This window comes from Ursus arctos, unplaced genomic scaffold (genome assembly GCF_023065955.2).
Source record: "Ursus arctos isolate Adak ecotype North America unplaced genomic scaffold, UrsArc2.0 scaffold_32, whole genome shotgun sequence".
NCBI classification, from domain to species: domain Eukaryota; kingdom Metazoa; phylum Chordata; class Mammalia; order Carnivora; family Ursidae; genus Ursus; species Ursus arctos.
Window position 1 is genome coordinate 17,323,239 of NW_026623008.1, and position 14,514 is coordinate 17,337,752.

Here is a 14,514-nt window from a genome sequence, read left to right on the forward strand (position 1 = left end):
TTCACAGATGGGAAACGGAGCGAGGCCCAGAGGAAGGACAAGAATTGTCCAAGAGCACACAGCGAGCATGTGGCTTCAACCCTGGGTGTGTGTATCTCCAAGATGAGCACAGTTCCCATACTTGTTCCCAGCTAGGGACTGTCCTGTTCCCCTGCCCCCCCTCGCTGAACACCGGGTCTGACTGCGCCAGGGAGCCTGGAACATGAGCCGTGGCGGGGGGGTGTGTAAGTTAACCCACCACGCCTGCGCGCCCGTGGAGTGGCGGATGGAGGAGTGATTCATTTCATCCTCAAGTTCAGAAGCCATTTCAGAAATCCGAGGTAGGGGTTATCTTCTGGTGTTGGGAGTATTGATGATTTTTATTTTAGCCTTTATAATTTTCAGGGTTTTCCAAAATATTACAACAAACATTTATGATTTTATAAACCCCTCTCCCTCCAAATCTTATTTTAAAAAAGAAGGAAACTGGAGGGCCGTGACACGCCCAGCTCTGGATTGAGGTCCCTTGGGCAAGGCCAACCAGTATCTGTCACGCTAGGCAGAGGCCCCGAGCTGGCAGAGGTCCTGAGGTCGGTCACCTCTCCAGCCTGGCACTCAAGCCCAGCGGGGCGGCATCTCCCACCTCCTGAAATGTCCTCTCCCGATACCGTCGCCAAATTGGACTCGTTTATCAGGGTCCAACACCAACCCCGCTAGGTCCATGAAGGTGTTTTAAAGCCCACCTTTCCCCCATTGGGACGAACATCTGTCTCCCTCCTCTGACCACGAGTGGCACTTTCTTTGGATCCGTTTTGTCATCCTTTTCTGCCTTGTCCTGGAATCTTTTGCACCCAGGTCTGTCTCTCCTGGTGGGCTGAAGCCTTGAGAGTGGGGCCTGCATGTCATTTATCTTTGTGTTTCCGGTGATGTTCTCAGCCTGGCACAGCTAGAGCTCGGACAAATGTTGTTGGACTGAGGGGAATCGAACATACAGACTCCTGAACGAGGGATATGGCCATCCAACGGTTTACGGCAGGCCGCCTCAACCTCGGCACCACTGCTCCTTGGGGTCCGATGATTCGATGTGGTGGGGAGCTATGGTTTAGTAGTGTCCTTGGCCTCTACCTACCAGATGCTGGCAGACACCCCCGGTGGCGACAACTAAAAGTTTGGACATTGCCAAATGTCCCCCCGGGAGGCAAAGTGCCTCCTGTTGAGAATTTTGATAAATATGGTGGATAAAGGGTTTTTCAGAAACAATCCCTTGGAGTAGGAATTCCCATTTAGCAGATGAGAAAGGCAAGGCTCACGCAGAGTTTGGACTGGGAGCGGAGCCTTGCCGATCCCACGACCCCGAGACCCTTCAGGACCCCAGTGAGGTCTTTGCTTCTGCACTTTGGTATGCCTGCTCCACTCTCACCCCCCCACCCCCATCCTGCATTCTGCCCTGTCCCCTTTCCCCCTGCCTGCCCCGGGGCCTGTGCCAGGCTGTGACCCACTGGTTGACCCTGCTGGTCCGCAGACTAGACCACAGGTGGCACCTCAGCAAGCCCCCTCGTCTTCTCCAGGACCTTGGCCTCCTCCCCATGCTTAAACACGCTGATGGTGACCTGGCCCGTCTCAGAGCCATACTTGTTCTTGACAAAGACACCGTAGCGCCCGCTGTCCTCACTGTTGACCCTTTCGATGGTGATGGTGACCTCCGAACCCCTCACTTCCATGCGGTAGCGGTCAAGGAAGGTGACAGGCTGGTCATTCTTCAGCCAAGAGATTTCAGGGGTGGGGTCTCCCGAGATGACACAGGTCAGGCACAGGGTCTGTTGGAAAGGACAGGAAGGGAATGCTCAGTCTCGCCTCCTTATAATCACACTTGGCATTCACCTTCACTCCCCCAGACCGCTCCCACTACAAGTCGTTCCTGGGGATACATTATTACGTGTGTTCTATTATAACCCATAAAAGGAGAACATTAAAGGGAGAGACATTTTATTTTAATCCCACATCCTCCATCCTCAAGTTTTCTGCAGGAATACTTACTAGTTAAGAGTTTCAGACCATCATTACCCTAGCAATTATCTGCCCCACATTGGCCTGAATTTTGCTTTATTGTTTTTTGTCGCTTATTTGCCATTATGATTTTACCATGCAAATAAGACTATATTGCTTTAATACGAAGATTTATGAATTGGGTTTAAAAATTCTTGAACCAGCTTTAACACAGAGCACTATAGTGTAACGGTCAAACACTCAGTCTGGGTCCGAGCACACGCAGACGTGGAATCTCAGCTCTGTCCCTTCAAGCTCTGTGACCTTAGGAAAATCTCTCAACCTCTCTGGATCTCAGTTTCCTCAGCTATAAAGAATGACAAAGAGCAGTAATAATACTCTTCCCTGTGGCTGCCTCAATAGTTTAACAAACTAAAGTATGTATACGTATATGGAACAGTGCCTGACCAAAGTAAGACCAGACACACACGAGCGATCATTTTCTAGAATACTAGGCTTGCACACTTTCAGGTCTAGAGGGGCTTTTAGGGATCACTAGTAGAACTCCTGTGCAAGTGGAGGGTCACAGACAGAAGTCTGTGATGTCCAGGGCCACCTCGAGAGGTGGGGTGAGCACCTCCATGGGCCTCACACCAGCCTCGGTGTCTTTCCTTTATTCCACACGTGACCAGCAGGGTGGAGCCGGCTCCTTGGGCTCCTGAAGCCACGGTGCTACTTTGTGTGTCATGATCTCTGATGGCCACGGAGGGAGCACAGAGCGGGACTGCCCGCCCCGGGCTGGGGTGGCTCGCTACCTTATCTTCCATGATGGTGGCTACATCTGGCAGGCCCCTCACCACTTTGGCGCGATCTGGAAGGGAAAAGAGAAGATTCCAGTGACGAATGATTTCCTGCCAGCTGCTTCCCAGAATCAGGTTCCACAGAGTTGGGGCTTATTGTTAAGCCATGTTTTCTCTTCTCCCTTTTCATCATTTTGGGTGGAATTCTTTAACTTTGCATCACATGTTTCCTTGCCTTCCCAAAAAGAAGATGGGGGACATACTGAGCTTCTGTTATTGACTTGAAGTGATCCTTATAATGGGTAGTACCTGAAGGGGACAGTGAGGTGGCCCTGCCCTTAAGAGCGGGGAAGGAGGAACTGGCTGGGGACACGTGATGAAACTCAAGTATGTGGGCCTGGCAGTGGCATCCCTGCTGCTCAGTGGCCAAGCCATGTCCCTCTGGGCTTGGGACTGTGTCCTGGGCCAGGTGAGGCCTCAGTGCCCCGCCAACCAGAACCAGCTTCAGCTCCGAGGTCGGAGGTCGTCCCTTCCCCAGGCCTCCCCCAGAGAGCCTACCCAGCCTCATTCTTGTCTGTCCCTGCCTTTCTGGTTCCGGCTGCTGCCCTTGACCTTGTCTTTGACTCCGCTCAGTCCACACCCACCGTCTCCGCTATCCTTGGACCCCTTATCCATCCATCTGCTTTTGTGCTGCTGCTGCCCGCAGCCGCACAGACACCACGGGAAACCAGGACTTCAGCCACCTGCCAGGAGGCATAACTCACGGGAAGCTGCCCCAAACCCAGACACGAAAACAACAGAAATACGAGGGGACTTACTCTTCTCAATGATGGCCAAGGCTCTGAAAAACAGAAATGGGAAAAAGGCTTGAGTTCCATTTGTTAAAGATCGGGCCCGCCTCAGGTAGGGGTGAGGGGGTGACAAGGGACAGGTGGAGCTGGCTGAGGCTCCCAGGAAGGGGTCCTGTCCCCAGCTCCTGCCATACCCCAAGGGGCCTATGATTCACACAAGAAATGCAAAGGGCACTTACTTCAGTCTCTGGTGCTCAGCCAAGGCATCGTCAAAAGCTGCGAGAAGGAAAGAGGGGGAGGAGAGGGGGGCGTCAGCCCCTCAGCCCCTGTGACCTGCAGGTACAGGGCTTCCTGCCCACTCTTCCCTCACCGTCCTCCCCATCCTGTGTTCTCTCGGGGCAGTGCCGGGATTGGGTGGGGAGATAGGAGTCCCCCTCCCCCACAAAGACATGGGATTCTCTAAACAGGTTTCTCTGTGGACGGACAGGTGGCCAGCTCACCTTGTCCTGAGAGATCAGTTGAGAGCTGCCGGGTTTCCTTCCCTGCGGCTATCTCCAGGATGTATTTGCCCTTGTCTGAGTCTTTGGGGTCTAGGATGTGGAGCCAGATCTCATCCAGCGTGGTGCCAACCCTCACCCGGTCACCACTCTCCAGGCGCTTTTCTCTGGATAGAAGGACAAAGAAGTGTTTGACTTGGCTCAGCTCATCGTGCTGGCTGGCTGTGGGGTACAGGCACCCCCTGCCCCAAACTCCTCTCCTGGGGTTTTCTTTCCAGATCTGTGGGCTGGCCATCCATCCATCCATCATTCATTCATTCGCTTGTTCATTCAGCAAATCTGTGGCACATCAGCTATGTTCCAATGTTGAGTCTGTTCTTGTGACATGTTCTGCAGGATCCAAGGAAACGGGGCTCCCAGGTCAGTGTCCACCACCTCCTCCACCCTCGGGGTCACTTCCTCACCTCTTCATTCTCCTCAGCTCAAACCCTTCCAGCGTTTCTTCGAACAATCACCCTTCCCTAGCCCTTAAAAACCATAGAAACTCCTTCCTTTCTTTACTTAAATGTTATTTCTGGAGACACCTGGTCCATGTCTTCAGTGTTGGGTCACAGAGGTGACCCCTCTGGACTCGGTCAGTGGGCTCAGTAACTCTAGTCGGGAAAGGGGCCCTTGGCTTTGGCTCTCACTCATTTGACAAACTTGATCAAGTCAGTCTAGCCTTCTCCATACGGCAGGTGCAGTAATGTCTGCTCTGCGAGGCTGAGGCGTGCCAATGATAAGCAGCCCTGGGAAAAGAAATCTCTCAAACTGTCTGCGGCCACTTAGCTTCTGGCTGAGTCTCTGTGGATAACTTATCCATCCTGCCTTCAAGCCCTGGCACTCAGTCAGTTGTCAGCCCCACAGGTCCCTCTGCCTGCACTTCTCCCCTCAGCCTGGCTGCCTGAGTTTGCTAGGGCTGCAAAGAGCCGTAAGGGCACTGTGACTCACCTGACCATCTGGTTTCCCCTGTTCTGCATTCTTCCCTTCCCCAGTTCCCAGATGCTGTTCTAAGATCTAATGATCCTTCTGTGGACACAGATGTTCTGGAAAAATGGTTTTATAACCAGGGTTCCAACCTTCCCTGGGGAACCTCCTTTCTCTACCTTTAAGTGCTGTTCCCTATCCCTGACTTCTGTGGACAGTGTGACTGGTGGGAGACCCTGTCTCTGCCAACCCCTTGGGGCTGGGCTCTGGGGCAGATGCCACCAGTCCTCCCCCACCCTCTACCCCCACCCCCAGCCTGGCTAGGGCTCCAGGGGAAGGCGAACTTACTTGTGGAACCAGGTGGTTTTCATGTACTGGATGTCAAAGTACTTGACCTTGCTGAAGATCCGGATCCCCTCCTCGGTCCCCTGGATTTTCAGTGGGGTTGCAGAGAGGGCTGGGGAGGCAAAGGAGAAGGCCAAGGTCCTTTGGGTGGCACATTTTGGGGCCAGCAAGCTCACCCCTGCTCTGGGGGTGTGGTGGGGGCAATGAGGCATTGCAAGGAGGCAGGAACTTCTTCAATCTTTGAGGTTGGAAACAAAACCCATGCCTGGTTGCCAAGGCTGGTTGGAGATGCCCTGGAGGCTGTTTGCATCGGGACAGGGCTCAGCAAAGTGGGGAGAGGGGCTTGCTTACCACCAATCCTTCCCAGCTCAGTGAGGATGGCATCCAGGACTGGAGGAAGACAGAGAGAATGGTCAGCTGATGTAGGGCCCTCCCAGGGATACGCTGGGGTGGGCATGTCCCTGGAAAAGGCTGGTGGAACTCACGAACAGCTCAAGGCACAGGGGGCTCTGCAGGATGACTCCAATGGTTTGGAGGGGGTCTGGGGCACTCACTGATTGATGGGGCAGGGGGGCACCATGGATGGAGGGTGAATGGGCCGGCCTGACAATTTTCTTGAGGCTGGGCCAACCAGCCTGATGAGGAGTCTGGGGCCCACTGGGAGGTGGAGGAGTGAACTCTGGCTTCGGATCTTGAAACCCAGGCTCACTGTGCTATATTGCAGAGAACATGGGTGTTGGTGTCACAGACCAGGCCCCTGTCACTGACCAGCTGTGCAGCCTTGGGCAGGTCACTTAGCCTCTCTGTTGCCCCCAAGTGATATGGGGATCCCATAAATTTTACCCCACAGGTCATATCACATCTCTTGATTCTGTGTGGTCCCCTGGGTCCTCCTGGCCCATCTCTAATATCGCCAGCTCCTACCTTCGCCTGTGAGGTCCAGTATGGTGTCATCCTCCCCTCTATTGTCTGAAACCGTTGCTCTATAAATTCCCTTGTCCTCTTTGGACAGCTGGAAAGAAAAATGAGAGGTGACGGTGTGTGCATGGGTTCTGGAAGGAGTGCAAGTCAGCCTGGGCTCCAGGCCTGCCCCTAACTCTCTGTGTGATCTCAGGCAAAACTCATCTCCTCTCTGGGCCTCAGTTTACCCATCTGGAATGGGTGATTGCTAAGGCTCTTTCTAGCTCCAGAGCTCTTCGATTCCAAGTTCAGGGCTTGTCTGGGCCTAGGGGTGAGGGGAGACTGAGGGCAGAAGCAGACACCCCACATTTGGATTCACAGGCAGCTGCACCAAGCCGAGTGTGATGAGCCCTCCTTGCAGACTCACCTGACCTGCCCTCCTCCCTGGAGGTCCCCCGATGGAGGGACCTGGGGACCCCTCTGCACTTCTCCAGAAGGAAGTGTGTTATCTTTGGCTCAGGACAAGGGGCTCCTTTCTGGCACATGCTCGTCACCCCCAGATGAAGTCTGAACAACACTCAGCGAAGCAAGAGCTTGGGTTGTGCTTCTGAAGCATCCCCCTCAGGTCCTGGGGCGTACTCTCTGCTTCCCTGTCCCCTCAAAGGGTCCCTCCCACCCTGACCATCTCTACATAGTGTGTTTTGAGGCAGAATTCAAGGCAGAGACAGCTCTTAACTGGGGATTGAAGGGCTGAACTCCAATAATCCTCCCTTCTGTACCCCCTTCTTTCCCCAGTGAAGGCTCCAAAGTCCCAGCCAAACCTGGGGGGAGAATGGTTGGAGTGACTTCTGACCCCACTCTCTAGCCTTGTGTGTCTTGGTGTGGAAACCCTCTGAGCCTCCGTTTACTCATCTGTAAAATGGTGGCATAATCCTTGCCCCGGCTTTGTGCCATGGCTGCTGTGAGGATCAAGGGAAGTAACCCTTTAGAGCCAGAAAGTTCTGTGCCAGTTAGATGGATCGTTATAACAAGCCTCGGTAGCAATTAAGCACCTACTGGATGCTAAGCTCTGTGTGAGGAGCTTGCACTGCGGTGACAAAGGCCAAGTCCTGGCCAGGATTTGGGGAAAGACCCTGGAATCATTATTTCCTTCCCAGTCAGCAAACCTGCATTTGCTCCAGTCCTCCCGGGCACCCTGTGAGGCCAGCAGAAAAGCACTGAATGTTTGAGAACAAGCCTTGTGTTTCTATCGTCACCAGGCCACCCTCTTCTGGAGGCCAGGAGCAGGTCGTGGGCCGGAGAGCGGAGCTCCAGCCCTGCTTTGCTCTGCCCGGCCCTGCGCCGCACAGTCAGCGCCTTCCTGTCCCGAATCCCAGACTGCTGGCTGAGGCGGGAACGAATCTTTGAGAGACAGCATCCCTTCTGACTCATTCATGTTACAGATGAAAACCGAGGTCCCAGAAGGACAGTGACTAGCCCCAGGCCCCACAGTGGCAGGGCCAGAAGTGGAGTCCAAAACAAAAGGAAAAACCAGTATTACTGTTTCCGTCTTTATATAAATTTTTGCTATTTCCCCCTCCATGGGCTTTTTTTTTTTGGCATTAATTTTGATTAAAAGACACTGCATAAAATATTCTCTTGATTACTGAGCTTTTAGTGCCCCCTTACATCTTGTGCTCAAAGTGAGTGCCTCACTTGCCTCACCCTGGTCCTGTCGCTGCTCCTGACTCCATGCCCAGTGCTCCTGGTGCTGCCTGGGGGGTGCGAGACCCGAAGCTGGAGATGCACTTACCTCTTCGATGCACAGAGTTCCCACTCCAGTCTCTGGGTCGTACTGACCGTCCGGGGTCTCTCTCTTCTGGAAGAACCACTGGAAGCAGGTTTCCTTCTTGGTGTTGGTTGCCTGAGGTGCAGAAGGAAGAGACTCCCTCACACTTTTTCTTTTTAAGTGAAAACTCATCAAATCTTTTTTATTTTTCCCCACACACCTGACTCTCCCCCACCCCCATACCCACCCTTAGCTAATTCCTTCCTAGGTCCCCGCTATTCCTTCCTCACACCCTCCGCTGGTTCCGCATTCTGGATTTTCACTAACGGTGTCCCTTCCGCCTTTTGATCTCTTCCTACTCCATTCTTCCTCGTCAGTGCCTCTGCGTCTTACGGATGCAAGTTAGGTATCCCCTCCTCCATGAGGCCTTCCTTGAAGCACCCCAGAGTACCCCAATCATGATTAACCAACTTCTTGCACGTGTCTGGATCATAGCAGGAGGTGCGCTGTTTTCCAAGGATCCTGCCTCAGACCCCTGGGCCCCGAGATGCCAGAGGAGACCCCACTTCTTCATCTTTCTATGCCCAGCGCCACGCAGAGTATCTGGTCATAGTAGGTACTTGGAGTTCACCGAATGGATCTGATTCTGGGAGAGCCCTCTCCCCTGCCCTTCCTGCCCTTCCCCAGTCATCTAAAGAGGCTGCAGGGTGCTGAGCGGGCGCCCCAGCTTTGGAGTCAGACAGACTGGGTTAAAACCGAGCTCTCGACTCTACCTCTTACGTGTGGTCTTGAGCTATTTCTCTGCTTGTTTTCTGGTCCATGCCTATCTCACAGACGATTGTGAGGCCGATAAGCACTGAGCACAGGGTCTGGCAAGGCTACTAATTCACATCAGGGAATCCCCCTCAATATATAGACCCCTTACTTGCTGCTCCCAGATGCCCGGGCCCCACAGAACCCCTTCCCGGAACAGCCTGGAGATCTGGCTGAAAGCTGATGCGAACCACACTAATTAGGCTCCATGGGCTCTTTCGGGGTGGGGGGGGGTGGGATTTTGTTTTCCAGTTACACGTGGTCTCCCTGGGGCTACTTCTCCTCGGGGTCAGCCAAGCACAGGGATTCAGGAACGTGGGCAAGGACAGGCACCGGCTTGGGGACGCGCCACACGCTCCCCGCACTGGGCCGGGGGGCAGGGCTGGAGGCAGGGGCGGGGATTTGCCTTGCACGTCAGCCGCACTTGGCAGTCCTCCGTGACCTTCCACTGCAAGGGCTCCTCGAAATAGGGACCTGCGAGCGCGAAACAAACACGCCCACCGTCAGAGCGCCAGGCTCCGCCAGGGCGCCACCTGGTGGCGAGAGGGGGCATCCAACGCGGGGGGGGGGGCGGTCATGGGGGGGGCAGCCATGGGGGGGGCGCAGCTAGTGATCACAGGCCCCTCAGAGTCGGCCCCCACCAAGGTAGGGGCTGGGGCCAGGCAAGGGTGCATAGGGCACGAAATTTAAGGAGGTATCACTCTCAGGGTTGGATTGACTCTTAGGGGTGTCGCTCTGTTTTGTTCTTGGGCAGGGACAGAACTGGATAGCACTACAGTGGCTCTCCCTCTGGGACGCAGCAGGGTTGAGGGATCGAGTAGCCCACCCGTCCACCAGGTCCCCAGCAGGTCCCCAGCACTGACCATTGGTCTCTTTTGCACTTCACCCCAGCGGTTCTTACCCTGTTTTCTCTTCCAGTCTCTTCTCTTAGCTTCTGCTTTCCTCAGAAGTTTGTCAAAATCTGTGAACACAGAGGGAGGAACTGGCATGAGCCGGGAGGAGCGCGGTCCGGAGAGGGGCAGCGGGATGGACAGAAAGCCCCCGGAGCGGAGAGCTGGGAGCCGAGGTCTGGCTGGGGGCGGGGTGGGGGTTGGGCGAGGCTGACCATCATCCACCAGGGCCAGCGTGATCTGGTTTTTGGCTTTTCCATCCTGGAGCTGGGCAGTGTACGACCCTTTGTCATCCTCCGTCAAGTTCTGGATGATCACTTCCACCAGGCCCTTCTCTCGGACAAAATTGATTTTGCGGTTCTGCGGAGAATAAACCCGGAGAATCTTTTTTGCCCTTTTCCTATCCCAGGGGATTTGTGCTGTGGGGCACAAATCAGGGCGTACTTGGACTTGGGGGGTGATAGGTGCGCAGTGAGAAGCCTTCCGAGAGGGGGCGGGGGTCCTGGAAACGCCCGTGGGGCCCAGCAGGCACAGGAAAGAGTCTTGGGTGCTTGAATTAATTGCAATTAATAATAAGCCCCCTACCCCTATGGTGACACACTTTCTACTTCTTTCTACAAATCCCCATAAAAGTATAAAGGACAATATACAAGGTGCCTGTGTACTTGCTAGCCAGAATGAACACTCATTTACATTTTGTCCTGTTCTAACAGTTTTTAAAAGTTTTATTTTCCACATTTAGGATTGTATTCCCTCTGGATTTATTTGTATGTATGATTTGAGGGAGCCATCTTGTTTTATTTTCTTTTTCTGTAGGGACAACCAATAGTCCCAGTGCGGTGCCTTGCAGAGCGCAGACTTGCTCATGTGTGACCTCTACCATGTGCCAAGGTCATGATTCATCTTTATGCAGAGTTTTCGCATCAGTTTTCTCATTTGCTTCTTCTGATTCTGGGACAACCAACTATCATTGTACAGATACAGAAACGGAGGCACAGAGAGGGGAAGAGAGCTGCCCAAGGGCACACAGCCCCCAGGAGGTGGGTATGAGTCTTCTGACCTCCAGCCCTGAGCTCTTTCTCCTCCATCAGAACCAGCCACTTTGTCATCCGGAGATGGAATGTGCAAATAACATGATGTCATGATTGAATCTCTCCTGAGATCGAAATTGCCACGTTCGTAAAAACCGTTGGTTATGGGGAACTCGTGGCTCAGTCTAATACAACCTACACACATGATTTTTTCCCCAGAAAAGCAATGTAATACCACAACAGTAATATGAAGAAGAAATAAAAGCCGCATGTATTTCCGTAGTAGATGCTCAGAGATAATCTCACTCATGTTCCACTGATTTATAATGAACTGGTTTGAATTTAAGGGAAGTTAAGGAAAGCAAGAAAAACAAAAGCTATTTCATACGAGAAGAACAGGAAAATGAACGAAAGAGCATAGGTAAAGTGGCCGTAGACTAAGTCTCTATTTGGCGTGTATTAAAACCGTGCGGGGACATCTGGGTGGCTCAGCCAGTTGAGCGTCTACCTTCGGCTCAGATCATGATCCCAGGGTCCTGGGATCGAGCCCCGCATCGGGCTCCCTGCTCAGTGGGGAGTCTGCTTCTCCTTCTCCCTCTGTCCCTTCCCACTGATGGTGCGCTCTCTCTCTCTCTCTCTCAAATGAATAAAAATAAAATCCTAAAAAAAAAAAAACCCCAAACTATGCAGAAATCCTCTGTACTTATATAACAGAGTTAGGGGCTAGGCTTGGATAATTATGAGCATGAATGTAGGCTTTTAATCTTAAGAATGTCTGGTAGGACATTCAAAAGTTGTTTGGGGCATGGGGATTCTTTATCTATGGGAGTGTCCCTTGCATTGGCGTGCAGCTAGCCCCGAGCCCCAGCCCCGGGTCACCACTGAAAGTCAGGGGTTTCCACCCTCACCCTATCCCCCGGACAACCAAAGCATGTGGCTGTTTCTGAAATGTCCACTAGGCGGTGGTGCTGAGCTGTGGAGAACCACCGGCCTGAGAGGCTGTCCAGGGCAGAGGTACCACTTAGCCACCCACCGCTCCCCCTTACCGGTGAGCTGAAGATCTCCTTCTCGTTGAAGATTAGATGCAGCTCAGCGGCCGGAGATAACTTTTCTACTTCCAGCCACAGCCGCACCTCTCCTTGTTCCAGGATGTCAACGTTCCAGCCCGAGATCAGCTTGATCGCTGGGAGGCAGAGGACGCCGAGGGGGTGGGGAAGGGGTGGGCGGGACTACCTCTCCCCTTCTCCCCTCCTCACTCTCACTCCTGACCAGCCCCACCTTGAGCACAGCCTGGGCGTTTAACGGGCAAAGTGCTGGAAACGTCTGAAGGCCGTGCCATTCACTCATGTTGCACTGATTTAAGATGAGCTGGTTTGAATTTAAGGGAAGTTAAGTAAAGCGAGAAGATCAAGAGCTATTTTGTACGAGAAGAACAGGGAAGTAGAGGTTTAGATGATCCAAAATCCAAACTACGAAAAAGCCAATGGTAATGACTCTAAGGAGATGGAACCGTCCCCTCTGCCTGCCTTTGTAGCCACCCGCCCCCCCCCACCCGCCAGCTGCCCCCTTCCCTCTCCCCCACCCGGCGGGAGACTCCCTGGGCCCCTGACCCTCCAGCCCCCTGACTCTCCCGTCCTCTGGCCCTTGGCTAGGTTCTGGCTCTCGGCCCCATTCAGCTCTGCTCCACGCACCCCAGTGGGCCCAGCTTACTTGGGTTTCTGATCTCATGGCTCAACTTCTTCAGCTTGTCCAACTCTGGGACAGGGAGGAACAAGGGAAAAAAAAAAAAAACCAAAGAGAATGAAACGCCCGGGCAGTGGGGTCCACGGGAGCCACCCCAAGAGATTCCCCCTTCAACCCGGAGTCACTTGCTACACAGGGGGTGATGATGAGCACTGTGCGCCTCGGCCCTGGGGCACTGAGGGAGATGGGAGGGCTGCTGCGGGCCACCCTGAGATCAAGTGGCGCCTCCTCCGACAAGTGCCCACCAAGTGCCAGGCTCCGCGTTACCGCACTCGTCTTCACACAGTGCTGTGGGGCGAGCATTACTGTCCACTCCAACCACTCCAGGCTCACTGGTTCCTTGAGCCCCAGCCTTCCCCCATTGTAATATGCTGTCCCATCTTGGAGGGTCTGGCCCCCCTCCTGAGCACTTCGTCTACAAGTCGCTAGGGCGGCTCGGTGGAGCGCTGTCCGTTTGCTTACTGCTTCTGTGTGTTAGGTCTGTAGATTTGTCTCTTCTGCTAAGAGGAGCTCTGGACCTGCATGAGTGTCTAGCACACAGTAGGTGCTCAATAAGTACGTGTGGATGGAAGAATTAGCAGGGGTAGAGCCCGTACTTCATTTTTCCCTTGTAAGCCCCAGCATCCTTAGTATGATGAGTCTGGACTCATGGCAAGTAAAAACAAAATAAAACAAAACCCAAACATATCCTGTTTGTGGATGGCTTTAGTGTGTCTAGAATTGTATGTGTGTAACACTGGTTCCGTTGGGGCAGCCAGGGATGATAATCTCCCCTTACAGATGAGCAAACTGACGTCCAGAGAGGTGACATGACTTGCTCAACATCAAACAGCCAGAAGACTATGGAACTGGACTTGGGACCTGAGTCTGTCTGGCTTCTGCTTCTTCACAAAATCAGAGGGTCTCCCGTGCAATCAGCAGGGAAGGCAATGGGCTGTCCCTCCATTACTCTGGAGACAGCAGAGCGAGAGTCTTGCCAGTCATCAGCACTGGCTCCAGTTCTGCTTAAATCGTCGAATGTGGATGCCCCTTGAGTCGCAGCATCTACTCTCTGGTTTGCCACAGTCCCCACTGCTCCCTATTGCCACCCTTATTCCTCAGACCAGCTGCCTTTTGCAATTTATCCTCACACGCACTGTTGAATTTCTGGGGCTACAGAAGATGGTGAAAGAATTCTGGCACCTTTGCTTTAATCAAAGGTAGAGAAAGGAAAGAGAGACAAGAAGGATGTGAACTCCACCAAGCAGGGATTTTTGACTGTTGTGCCCACTGACGGAATCCCTGGTGCCTAGGCCACCATCTGGCTTACGGTAGGTGCTCGATGAATCCTGATTAATTGCCTGGCTGATTGAATGGGTGGGTGAGGGCTTACTTCTTTGGAAATTGCTGCTTTATTAATTTTTGTTGCTTGTTGCCAGCCTCTGGGGACATTTGTGTTTGGGACTCTCGATCTGGGCCTGTCTGTCTGGGGAGGTGGCAGTAGGGCGGGGGCATTACCTTCCTCTGTCAGCGTGTGGCTGGCCGAGATGTCTTCATCAGCGTCCGCGACCACCACGGAGTAGGTGCCCACGTCCTCAAGGCCAGGCTCTTTCAGAATGACCTTGGACCTGGCAGACAGAGGAGAGCAGAGACTCAGTGAGGCGCCTTGTGCACTGGAGGCCTGGGAGCTGGAGGCCCTGCACCCCAGCTGCAGCCCTGGCCACGCAAGGCAGCAGGGGTGGTTGTCCCCGCCGTGGGAAGCCCAACCCAGGGCAGCTCTGGCCTCGCCCCTTCAGTGGCCCCGTTAGCCGGGCTCTCTTCCTACTGGCCGCACTGCCTAGTCTCTCCCTGCAGGGCTCCAGTCATTGTCTGGATGGGGCTGAAGCCAGAGCTGCTAGGGGTGGGGGAGTGAGACGTGGGACATTTGCCATCTAGTCCTAACTCCTCTTTTTACAGATGAGGATGCTGAGCCCAGAAATCTTTCAAGAGCAAGTCACCGTGTGTAAGTGCCTGGGCTAGAGACCAA

The 14,514-nt window shown here is 53.7% G+C and overlaps 1 protein-coding gene across 1 annotated transcript in view; it reads right to left on the reverse strand.

Moving 5' to 3' along the window:
* Positions 1-335: 335 nt before the first annotated feature.
* Positions 336-14,514, reverse strand: part of MYOM3 (myomesin 3) — a 49,323-nt gene continuing 35,144 nt past the window's right edge. The window contains exons 25-39 of the mRNA XM_048221733.2: positions 14,007-14,116; positions 12,477-12,521; positions 11,813-11,949; positions 9,951-10,095; positions 9,747-9,806; positions 9,252-9,319; positions 8,057-8,167; positions 6,289-6,376; positions 5,716-5,754; positions 5,368-5,476; positions 4,057-4,220; positions 3,796-3,832; positions 3,584-3,606; positions 2,781-2,836; positions 336-1,796 (exon numbers count right to left, since the gene is read on the reverse strand). Coding sequence (XP_048077690.1) covers positions 1,503-1,796; positions 2,781-2,836; positions 3,584-3,606; positions 3,796-3,832; positions 4,057-4,220; positions 5,368-5,476; positions 5,716-5,754; positions 6,289-6,376; positions 8,057-8,167; positions 9,252-9,319; positions 9,747-9,806; positions 9,951-10,095; positions 11,813-11,949; positions 12,477-12,521; positions 14,007-14,116 — 1,486 coding nt within the window. The 3' untranslated portion in view covers positions 336-1,502. The remainder of the gene's footprint in view (positions 1,797-2,780; positions 2,837-3,583; positions 3,607-3,795; positions 3,833-4,056; positions 4,221-5,367; positions 5,477-5,715; positions 5,755-6,288; positions 6,377-8,056; positions 8,168-9,251; positions 9,320-9,746; positions 9,807-9,950; positions 10,096-11,812; positions 11,950-12,476; positions 12,522-14,006; positions 14,117-14,514) is intronic.